The following is a 12858-nucleotide window of genomic DNA, read 5'->3' as shown; positions in this document are numbered from 1 at the left end:
ATAGAGGTAGTTTTTAGCCCGGAAAAAATGCAGTTCCCGAGGGAACAGCGCGCGATAACCGAATTCTACGCGGGCGAAGCCGCGGGCAAAAGCTAGTTATCGCGATAAATACGGACTAATTATAAAGGATAATGATAAAGGTATTATTATAAATATAAATCAAAATTTAAAAATATATGCATAGCTTTGCTTAGTTTGGGACTAAGTCAATAATTGGTGTCAAGTGTCCCATGTTTTTTTTTTATCTAACTGATGGAGTAATTGGAGTTTCTTTAGCCCATTATCCCACGCCACCAACTAGCCTATTATTATCCCATGCAACCTTCACGCTACTGGTGTATGGTTACTAAGTGCGTATATCCATCCGCAGTGTCTGAACCTCCCGTCGGACTCCCGCTCGAGCTCCGAGAACTCGACCGCCAGCCGGCCGCGCCACGACCTCACGCAGACGCCCATCCTCGCCGCCATCACGCTGCCCCGACACCACCCTGGTAACGCATCACCTAACATGTTACACTTGAGTAGAGATACCTCGAATACTGATTTGGCCTAATACCGAATTCATCATCATCATCATCCCAGCCTATATACGTCCCACTGCTTGGCACGGGCCTCCTCTCAGAACAAGAGGGCTTGGGCCATAGTTCCCACGCGGGTCCAGTGCGGATTGGGAACTTCACACGCACCATTGAATTGCTTCGCAGGTTAGTGCAGGTTTCCTCACTATGTTTTCCTTCACCGCAAAGCTCGTGGTAAATTTCAAATGTGAATTTCGAAAAACTCAGAGGTGCGAGCCGGGGTTTGAACCCACGACCTTCTGTTTGAGAGGCGATAGGTCAAACCACTAGGCCACCACGGCTTCAAATAATACCGAATATTCGGCTCAAAATACATGCTTGTCGAGCGCGTAAACGAGAATAAGCCGAGTCGCAACCTGTCTCCCTCGTTGCGATGCATACGGGAGCGCGGGCGGGTATTTGACTGTCTGTTGTTTCATTCAATTGCGAGTAAATCACGTCCCGGCAAGCTTTGTCAGATCATTATAAATAATACCCAACAAACAAACAGCAAACGAAAAACAAACACTGACCTCTTGAAATTTGCTAAAGTTTATCTTTTGTCTCCTGGAAGCAGCGTGTATAGTGAGAGGTTATTTTCTGAAGCTGGTATCATTTACGACGAAAAGCGTAATCGTTTGCTATCAACAAATGCTGAAAAGCTTGTTTTTATCCATCAAATTTTACCACTGATCAATTTTACTTATTAAATTATTGTAATTTGGTAATAATAGATTATAATCTTGAGTAATATGACGTGTCTTTTTTTCATGATTTGGTATTCGGTATTCGAATACCGAATAGTGTCCGAATATTCGTGGAATCTCTACTTGAGACACCAACCACTATTACACATGAGCATCCTCCGTACATTGCATATGCGACATCCACCACACAGTACACATCAAACATCCTCCATACGTTATACATGACACATTCAGTACGCATTACTCAGGAGACATCCACCACAAATGTCTCTGAGAGATTTTTCGAAAACCGGTGGTAGATTTTTTTGACATTCACAAGTGCTTGTTACTCGTATAGCCTAAATTTAATAAAGATATTTTGACTTTGACTTTGATTAGACTCGTTACTTTTTATCACACATCACACATAAAACATTGACCTCGTAGACCACATCAGAAATCGTCCACACAATACACATCAGACATGAACCACACACACATGAGACGTCCACCACACGATACAAAGAGATGTTCTCTACGCATTCCTCATGAAACATTCAGTACACATTACTCATGAGACTATAGTTGTAAACCACTATAGTTGTAATAAACCCGTTAGCTACCGATAATTAACCAAACTTATGGTTAGCTACCGATAAAATGCAGTTATTAACGGTTAATTATCCGACTGCGACAATGAAAAAGGGTAATATGTTTTTTGTGTAGTCAACTCCTAGGTGAAGTGAAAAATCGGTATCCGAATGATAAAGATTTCATTTTAGATTTTATCCTACTTCCTACTAATATTATAAATGCGAAAGTTTGTGAGTGAGTGAGTGAGTATGTTTGTTACTTCTTCACGCCACAAATCTTTTTTGGCATAACAGACGATGTCACAGCCCCAAGAATTTCACAAGAATTAAAAAAAAGTAACTGTCAAAATCTATAATCGAGATACATTTGGCGGTTTTCTTTCTATGGAAGTTGTCTGAACGTTAGTTCTCTGAGTAGTCTGTGGCTGCCTTACTCGCTCCTTCTCGCTGTACTGGCCGCGATCGCCAGCAGTGTCTCGGCTGGGCACGCGCCACTTCGTCCCCCGCCGCCCGCCCCTTTGCCGCAAGTTGAAGCTGGCATCATCGCGCAACTCGCGATACACATTTCAAGCCGCTAGCGGCATCTAGCGGTGGTATTTAACCGTAATAAGCATAAAACGCGGTTAAATAACCGTTAATAAACAAAAAAGCATTTTAAACCACTTGGTTAAAATCGTTAGTAACCGGCTTCGCATCTATATCCACCACACATTACTCATAAGATATCCACCATACGCTACACATGAGACATTCAAGACGCATTACTCATATGATATCCATCATGATGATGATGTATTCATATCATATGAGATGTCATATGATATGAATCATGCACTTATCACACATGAGATATACATGACGTGAAACCACTACTCATTGCACACCGCAGATATCTATCACTCATCACGCAAGTTATACAAAACATATCATGCAATTCGCATACGTCTATAATATTGAGTAAATTTTTGTTTTACTTAATAATAAATAAATAAATTTAGATAAAATTTCAAAGTAAAAAAGTGTTCAAAGGTGAAAGTAAAAAATATTTTTTTTTTACGTTTTTGTAAGTTTTAATTTTATTTAACTCTACTTTCAGACAATTTGAAATCGTACGAGATTCAGTATGAAGACAAGATGGCCGACGAATCCGACCCCGAGCGCTGTCCGTACGTTCACCTGTCAGCCGTAAGTAATTTTCCGGTCAAGCGCGAGTTGGTTCCAATAGTTTAAAAAAATGACCCAAATAAAAACGTCAGTTTTTTTTCATACACAGTATGGGCGGGCATTACAAAACTGACTCATAAAATTTGTATGAAAAAATTAAATACATTTTTAAAGAAAAGGTACACTTTTTTTCAACATAACTATTCATGTAAAATAGCCTATATTATAAGTACTTGGTATGGATAGGTATTTAACTAAATGTAAACAAACTTCAACTGCTAGATTTGGTACATTCAAGGATTTAAAAAAATTTACTTATCTATCATTGTAATACTAACTAGGCTAGTGTACCTACTTCAATACAGAAATGTAAATGTTTAGATGGTTTAATTACATGGTGGTTGTTTTGTTTGCATTTAGTTAAATACCTATCCAAACCAAGTATAGCCTCCTGATTTTTTTTAACAAACTTAGAGCTTAAGACCTAGACGTGGCTGACCTGCTTTTGTTATTTTGGATATTATTTCAAAATCCTTAGTTTTTTTTTTTCTATTAACAATCTTATTATTATTATTATTATATAAATTATCAGGCAGGCAGTTGCAAGCAACTGATAGGTGCCTGTATCTAGCTGTTCCTTGGTTAAGTATTCTTTGTATGGTTAATGTGTTGGTCGAGCCGGTTCTTAAATTGGTTCACATTCAGTGCTGAGACTACATGTTCTGGTAGTTTGTTCCATGTCTTGATCACTCTGTTACACAAGAAATGTTTACGAGGGTAATCTGTACTTTATAAAGTACATTCGGCCGTTATTCTTAGTGTTAATTGGTCCTTTATAAAGTACGCGGGGACTTAGGAGGATATAACATTAACAAGTCCAGTTACACCCAATAAAATTACTCCCATTTTATTGCAGGTACATGAATACACGTACCCGCAAGTAGGCCCGGGCGGCATGATTAGTTCAGAAAAGTCTTCACCCAACACCAAACCGCCCTTACTGAAACGAGATTCTGGTAAGAATAACCATTAGTTTTGAAAAATCGATGTTCCTGTTATTAGTTACTAGCTGTTGCCCGAGACTAATTCACCACTCGATTCGCTTAGAATCCGCTTGTCGCTATCCCGCGGGAAATATGCAATTTTCCGGGATAAAAACTATCCTATGTCCTTCCCTGGGACTCAAACTATCTGTGTACCGAATTTCATCTAATTCGGTTCAGCGGTTTAGACGTGATTGAGTAACAAACATCCAAACCTCCAAACATCAAAACATCTTCACAAACTTTCACATTCATAAGATTGGCCTTATAACTAAGGTAAACGTCCGATTGTGATTCGTTATTTGGAGTCTTTTTGTATTGTGTCTACTCCTGTCCAGTGATAGTGTAGGGGGTATGGCACGCAGCACGGAATGCTGAGGACGTGGGTTCGATTCCCAGCGCTGGTCTCTTTTTCTGGTTTTTCTGTGCATCCATGTCTCAGTTTGTATTTTCGGTAACACCTCTATTGCTAAGGTGAGTGCAAGAAGGCACAAGTCAAAATATAAAAACAATAATGAGCTATAATTATTGTATTGTAACAGTTCATTAGTAGTTAATTTAATATTTTTATTTGTGCCACTCTTACACTCACCCAGCGTATGACATATTAAAGATGGCAACTATTGGGGCAGTAACGTACGTTTACCTTATTAATTAATCTTTACTAACGAGGGTCAGGGTCACAGACATAGCCAAGTGAATTAGGGGAAAACAAATGGCAGTCGGGCCCGAAAAGTTCTCGAATGGACGCCGCGGATCGGCTAGCGCTGTAGGACGTCCATCAACGAGATGCAGGCCGCTTCCAACCAAAGCAACTGGAGGTCTACGGGGGAGGCCTATGTCCAACAGTGGACGTCCTGCGGCTGAGATGATGATGATGAGAAACATTCGTTTGTCGCTGGCTGTGGGATTTTTCAGGATAAAATATATAAGATAAGATAAGATAAGATATTTTATTCAATAATTTGCAGTACAAAATAACAATAAATACAATGTTTTACAAAATTCTATGTAACACATTATCCTGCACTAGAGTTACTAGAAAACTCTGTATCGCAGGCTTAAAGCGCTAGTAGAAAATTAAATTAAAAATAATTTATCGAAGCTTAACAGTGCAAATAGATATTATGAAATTATACGGACATTAAGTAAAGTGAAAATAATAAAAAGGTATAAATTACAATAGTATAAATAATTCAATTGAATTTAAGTATAGTGCTATGATCTAAATAAGCCACATCGTCAGTGCAATTTTGAACTGTGACAAAGCCGAATCGAAGTTTGCTGACTAAGATAATACATTATAATGTGCCTAACGTGAAATAATTGCAACTGTGCTTAACTTAAGTAGAAATTTACAATTTATGTTATATTTTGTGACCTTCCAATTTTCATGATCCGTGCGACATATCGCCTACTTCGGGAAATCGCTTACGCTTATCAAAATCAAACTCCAAAAGAAGGAACAGCTCCGTTCGTAAGACCGGCAATTTTTGATGATTTGAGACCATTTCGAGACAAACAACTTTTTAAAAAAAAATTATATCTTTTTGTTATGCTAGGCTATATTGTCACGAATAAATAATTTCTATATCTATTTTATTTTCAGGGTCAATAAAGAAATGCAGCTATAGTGGGCCGCCGCCGCTTCCCGACAAAAAACCAACGGAAACCTTCCAAGCAAGATTAAAATGCAGGTGTGTACACTGGTACAAGAAGACTAGGGTCATAAAAGGGACGTTACAAGCTAGAGCATTTTTTTTTCATGGGCACATTTTTGTACATGGTTGAAGATTCTGTTAGTTTCTAGTTTATCTAGTAAAAGTTCAGGACGTCTAAAGATAATCTAAAATGTCATCAATTCATCAATTGGAGTCGGTTAAAAAAAAACGGCCAAGAGCGTGTCGGACACGCCCAAGATAGGGTTCTATTATGAAAAAATCAAGTTATATTTTTCTATGGATTTCGTATTGTGTACTGATCTTCCAAGTTTCGGTATATTTTATACCTCACGCTGCTATGTAAATAAGATGTAAGGGGGGGGGGGGGAGAACGACGCTCGACTTTAATGGAAAAAAAATGAAAATAATTTATTGCATAAAAAGCTTATAAACAAGAGTCTACGACTCTGGATCCTGTGTTAGGGAGTCCCTGTGTTACAATTTGCACTTTAAAGTTGAATATTTCGCAAACAGATTACTGAATCGAAAATTCGTCTTGGTAACCCCTAACGGTTTTAAAAGACCTATCCAACGATACCCCACACTATAGGGTTAGTTGGAAAAAAATCATTCCCGCTTTACGTCTACAGGAGTGTTACCCTAAAAAAAAATACATTTGTTTATCTTACCATTTTGTCTGCGTAGTTGCTACATTATATCCGTGCAAAATTACAGCTTTCCAGCATTGATAGTTTGGGAGCAAAGCCGCGGACGGAGAGACAGACAGACATGGTGAAACTATAAGGGTTCCGTTTAAATGTGAGGGCTACCGTTTTCGAGCTCACCAGTTGGCGCCACTGTAGACAAAGGCCCTGCCTGACTGAAGTATGGTGTTTAGTTTGTTATTACGGGTGTGAAAACAAAATTTACATTGAAATCTTATTTATGAGTAATACCTTAAAACCGTACCACAAAAATATCGAGCATGCCACAGTGTTGCGTAGTCCCGTTTTGTTCGGAAAAAGGGAGGACAAAGGTTCCAAAAGACAAAACTGTCTCAAAACACAGACATTCATTCGCCTGTACGCATATTTGTCATAATTAATTTCAGGTATTGCAAAACATTCACAAAATTATTCTAATCCTTCCTACTAATATTATAAAAGTGAAAGTTTGTGAGTGAGTGAGTATGTTTGTTACTTCTTCACGTTAAAACGGCTGGACAGATTTGGATGAAATTTGGCAAAAAGTTAGTTTATAACCTGGATTAAAACATAGGATTCTTTTTATCCCGATATTCCCACGGGATAGGGATAAAATCTCTAAATAACAACCGCTGGGCTTAGAGTCATGAAATTTGGTACATAGGTAGCTGGACGTCTGGAATAACACACAGGCTACTTTAATCCCGATGTTCCCACGGTATAGGGATAAAATCTCGAACTAATAACCGCTGGGCTTAAAGCCATGAAATTTGGCACGGGTGATTTGATTTAACGTCAATAAAAACCACGATGTAATTTTAGGGAATTCCCACGAGAATTTAACGCATTCACTGCCACCGACGCATATATACGTTTTTGGCACTTTCCCCCAGTGCCGCTGTCATAATTATTCATACATTTTGAACGCCCATGTGCGTCGGTGGCACCTGTGGTCAGTCAAGTCAAGTCAGGCGGCAGTGAATGCGTAAATAAAATCCCGGAATTTCAATTCAACTGCTGTATCTAATGATTTACGCGTGCGCGTGCGTGTAAACGCTAGTAAATAATAATAATGAATAATAATTATTGCCCTAATTGTATGTGATGTTAATTTAACTTGGTATGTGTCAGGCATTGTCACGAGTGGTATTTGGAGAGCGCGAACCGTCCCGGCGCGTGCGAGTTCGCGCCTGACGCGTGCCGCGCGTGCGTCGACGCTGTCTCCTGCATCAAATGCGCGCAGGTAACCCTTAAGCCTTGTTCGGACTAGGCTAGTATTTTAGTCTAGTGGCGAGTAATTTAGTAGCTAAACTATTCGCTACTGCCTAAAAATCGTTCGCATTACAGTCGAGTAAAGCTTTGGCAAACGAGCAAATGGGTCTCCTGATGGTAAGAGATCACCACCGCCCATAAACATCTGCAACACCAGGGGTATTGCAGACGCGTTGCCAACCTAGAGGCCTAAGATGGGATACCTCACGTGCCAGTAATTTCACCGGCTGTCTTACTCTCCACGCCGAAACACAACAGTGCAAGCACTGCTGCTTCACGGCAGGATTAGCGAGCAAGATGGTGGTAGCAATCCGGGCGGACCTTGCACAAGGTCCTACCACCTGCAAGCTCACAAGTCAGTGGTTTTTCCTCGCTCCAGCGAAACGACATTTTCACGTCAACTAATGAACTCGACTAAATCGACAGGTTCGGACTTGTTTAGCCGGCGGCCGAGTGAGCACGGATGCGTGGTGGGGGGTGCTACTCGCTACTAGACTACTAAAAAAAATAGAATAAAATGGATTGGCTCTTAAGCCGAGTTTAGACTTGCAAGAAAAATCGTGCAAGTTGCATTACATTGCGGCGCTCGATTGACCACTACAAACTCGTTGGCTTTACGGCCGAGCAATGTAATGCAACTTGCACGATTTTTCTTGCAATTCTAAAGTCGGCTTTAGTGTCCGATTATAGAACAGGCTGCGTTGAAACCAGAGATGTGCGAGGGATGTGTTTTTTAACCGACTTGAAAAAAGGAGGAGGTTATAAATTTTGTTGTATTTTTTTTATGTTTGTTACCTCAGAGCTCCGTCATTTATGAACCGATTTGAAAAATTGTTTTTGCGTTCGTCTAGGAATATCTTAATTACCTTTGCCCATAAGCAAGCAAATTAGGATCTGATGTTTGGATCCTAAGGAAATCGATGTTGTAGGGACACCTATGGTAAATTGGATATATTTAGTAGTAACTCGTGCATTTCCTCTAGAAAATCATCATTTGGTGAAGTGGAACTGATGATGAAAACCACAGTTGACCAAACCTAAATAACCTGTATTCCACGGGTTGAATCTTAATTACTTTGACACAGTTGCTAAGCAATTTATGCCCCTCGTAATGCATATGGTAAAACGGGTGGTGAATCACCAGGCAGGACTCCTCAATAATGAACGTCTCTGCATCGGGAAAAGCAATCATTCGTAAAAGGTGACGAGCAGTTGATATTAAACTATTGTATCTTAGATTGTTTTCACTAAAAAGGGTGAAAAAAATATATAACAAAAAATTAAACCGACTACAAAAAACCATGAAAATAATTTTCTACCAGTCTGAAGTCGGTCGGTGCCTCAGCACGAGCCAGCAGGAGTGATTGAAACCCAATATAAAGTGCGTAGGTGAGGTAGATGACTATAGGCCCACTCCTGCTCTCACTCTTGCTGAGGCACCGACCGACTTCAGACTGGTAGAAAATTATTTTCATGGTTTTTTGTAGTCGGTTCAATTTTTTGTTATCATGAACCAATAGTAACGCTTCATTTACCTCGTCTCGCTCCGCTCAGCTGTTTCCACCAGAGCGGTGCTGTGCGAAGATAGGTAAATTAAGCGTTTCTATTGGTTCATGACAAACATATTTTGACGACCAGATGTGACTGTGTCTGGGAAAAGGGACCACTTTACCGGTATGGAGTTATTAATATCTCCTAAAACTAGGTAAAATGAGCTATTCATTAAAAAAGAATCGTTTTCCTAGGTGCAATAATTATTTTTTTATAAATTTTTAAACATGCAGTAGGCAAAATGTACGAGTCGAGAAAATTGATTTTAAAGTTAATGCTCGTGAAAAATACACTTCTACTAGGAAGTTATGGAATGATTGGTACCAAGCTAATCTAGTATTATCAAAGATTAAATTCAGGCATCAATGGTCTCAATAACTATAATGATTTGGAAGGTAGTCAAAGAAGAACTTGCAGGAGTGGGAAAAAAATCAAGTATCTTAATTACTCATAATCTTAAGAAAATACCTTTTAAACAATGAATTATTAATTATGGTAATATATTTTAGGCAATAATAGAAGGGAAAAAATAAAAAAAGACCAGTATTTTCTATGTTTTTAATCGAAAATACTAACATTTCTATAAATCAGTTCTAATCAGTCTCATAAACAAAAATCAACTAAATAATATAATTTTTTTAAGTTATATCACAAAATCAGCCAAAATATACTTTAGCACAGAGATCCAAACATAATTAACGATACTTAATGCAATATTTAGAGAAATTATCGTGTTTTAAGTTTAGTGGTTTGACGATCATTTTCCTATGGAAGAATAATTAGGGTACCACTTGGGGGGCTTAGTAAAGTTTAGTGTCACAAGTAAAATAACTACTATTTAACATGTTTTTATAATAAAAAATAACGTGTTGTCACTATGTTAAATAGTAAAGTAAATATTTTTCAACATTAAAGTAAGTTTCTTCTACATTTTATACATTTCTAAGGAAAAAATAATTAATATACTAAGTCAGGTACCACTTTGTCACTAAACTTTACTTGTTTACAAAAATAAAAAAATCACACACAACAACTTGTCAAATTAAAGTATTTACTATAATCAAAATAAATCACATTTTTTAACTTGGTAAATACAGTTAACTGGATTCAAGGCGCTCATCAAGTTCCCTTTTTTTACAAAAATATACATTATTCCTTTTTTGATTTCTGTGGCCCATTTGACCACAGTAGCCGCATTTGGGTGTTTTTCGTTTTTGGCTTTCCACTACTGTGAGCGCCGACGTCGACGGGGTGGCTGATTCAGTATTTATGAGCGGCATTTCGATTTTTATAGGTTCTGGACACAACACATTTTGAGCCTCAGGGGAAACATAGACACGAATTTTATTTCCTATCCCGTGGGAATTTTGATAAATCCTGAAAATTGTTTTTAGCTGTTAGTATTACCTACTTTTTCGCCAAATTTGAAGTCCGTAATAATTATAGTTACGGAAATAGGGTCATTAATTAAAAGTGAAAATACAAATCCCATTTATTCACTATCCCGTGGGAATTTCGTAAAATCCTGAAAAGTGTTTTAGCTGTTAAGACCTATTACCTACTTGCATGCCAAATTTGAAGTTTCTAATAATTATAGTTACGGAAATAGGGCCATTTCAAAGTGAAAATATAAATCCCATTTATTCCCTATCCCGTGGGAATTTCGAAAAATCCTTTCTTAGCGGATGCCTACGTCATAACATCTACCTGCATGCCAAATTTCAGCCCGATCCGTCCAGTGGTTTGGGCTGTGCGTTGATAGATCGCGCCACGCTCACTGCCCAATCTTCGCCCCCCGCCCCCCTTTTCCTACCCTCAACTTATTATTTCGCTTCCCTGCATAACAGCGATCGAAATAAATCAAAATATTTCGCCTGTAAAATATTACCTCAAAGTGGTACCCTTGGTACTAAACTTCGTGACCTATTAGGATATTGAAATATTGTAATTATACAGGTATTATTTTACACAAAATGATATTTAAGGTATTAATAACCGATTAGTAACAAAAATCCATTTTACATATTTTTGGCAAATTTTGTAAAAATGCATATAACTCGGAAACTAGAATCGTCAAAGTGGTCCCTTTTACTAGACACAGTCACAGATAGCCAAGTGGTTAGAGAACCTGACTACGAAGCTTGAGGTCCCGGGTTCGATTCCCGGCCGGGGCAAATATTTGTTTGAACAATACGTATGTTTGCTCTCGGATCTTGGATGTTTAATATGTATTTAAGTATGTTTATCCGCTGCCTAGTGTCCACAGTACAAGCTTTCCTTAGTTTGGGACTAGGTCAATTTGGTGTCAAGTGTCCCATGATATTTAGAGGTATTATTATTTAAATATTCCTCGCTCATCTCTGATGGAAACGCCCCAGTCCCCTCCGTCCCCTTTAAACCGGCACTGCAGATAAGTAGCCTTAATAAACATGTCTGTCTGTCAGTGTATGCTGTACCACTGCATGTCGGACGCGGAGGGAGACTTCGCCGTGCACCCGTGCGCCTGCGCCGCGCCCGACGACGCCTGCGCCAAGCGGTCAGTGCTGACTGACACACACACACATAACCTTTTTTTTTATTCGACTGGATGGCAAACGAGCAAGTGGGTCTCGTGATGGTAAGAGATCATCACCGCCCCATAAACATCTGCAACACCAGGGGTAGATGGGATACCTCAAGTGTCAGTAATTTCACCGTCTGTCTTACTCTCCACGCAAGCACTGCTGCTTCACGGCAGGATTAGCGAGCAAGATGGTGGTAGCAATCCGGGCGGACCTTGCACAAGGTCCTGCCACCTGCAATTCATTATATAATTAGATTTAAGAACGATAATTCATCATCATCAGCCTCTCCTAAGACCTCCCCCTTAGAACGCCACAATGCACGACAACTCGCCACTTGCATCAGTTTCCCGCAACTCTCACGATGTGGTCAGTCCACCTGGTGGGAGGCCTGCCAACGCTTCGTCTTCCGGTTCGCGGTCGCCACTCGAGAACTTTACTCCCCGAACGGGAACGGGGAACGATAATTAGATTCGTCAAAATATCTAAGGGAAAGATTTTTGTAGTTCAGTGAAATAATCGTTTTTTTTTTCCTACCTACATATTTGGGTGGAATTGAGTGTGTAGCTGGCTATTTGGAATAACACAAAGGCTACTTTTTATCCCAATATTCCCACTGATCGATATAAAATCTCGAAATCTTAACAGCTGTGTTTAGAGTCGTGAAAATTGGCTCAGTTGGGTTTAAGGCTGGTTCACACGTATTAAGCTATCAAGTAGTTAACTAAATTTTAACTTAAATTTAAGCTACTTGAAAAGTGTAAACAATTAAATTAGATTTTTTCCTATTTTTTGTTTAAGTGGATGGGCGTGAATTATCACTTGACACGTTTGGAATTAGTTAGTGTATAAGCTTAGCGGTGCGGCCGCGTTCGTAAGTTCTTGTGTTTGAAGAAGAGAGAACAAAATCTTTTTTTTAAATGTCGAAGTGGTCAGAAGGCTGTTATTCGTCCATCTCGGGCTAACTACTACTACTTGATTACTTACACACACACACAAATCATGCCTGTATTCCCAAATGGGGTAGGCAGAGCACACATAACGTTACCGCTTCGGAGCCACTTTT

At 39.0% G+C, this 12858-nt stretch overlaps 1 protein-coding gene across 2 annotated transcripts in view; it reads left to right on the top strand.

The window, feature by feature from the left end:
- Window positions 1-12858, top strand: part of LOC141444327 (sprouty-related, EVH1 domain-containing protein 2-like) — a 35520-nt gene that overhangs the window by 16405 nt on the left and 6257 nt on the right. For both annotated transcript variants that reach the window (XM_074109864.1, XM_074109863.1), the window contains exons 6-11: window positions 371-491; window positions 2933-3021; window positions 3917-4016; window positions 5653-5740; window positions 7540-7651; window positions 11676-11767. In XM_074109864.1, coding sequence (XP_073965965.1) covers window positions 371-491; window positions 2933-3021; window positions 3917-4016; window positions 5653-5740; window positions 7540-7651; window positions 11676-11767 — 602 coding nt within the window. The remainder of the gene's footprint in view (window positions 1-370; window positions 492-2932; window positions 3022-3916; window positions 4017-5652; window positions 5741-7539; window positions 7652-11675; window positions 11768-12858) is intronic.

The sequence above is a fragment of the Choristoneura fumiferana genome, chromosome 29, assembly GCF_025370935.1.
Source record: "Choristoneura fumiferana chromosome 29, NRCan_CFum_1, whole genome shotgun sequence".
NCBI lineage: Eukaryota > Metazoa > Arthropoda > Insecta > Lepidoptera > Tortricidae > Choristoneura > Choristoneura fumiferana.
The sequence above is the reverse complement of the archived record's forward strand: the minus strand, read 5'-3'. Positions and strand labels throughout refer to the sequence as shown.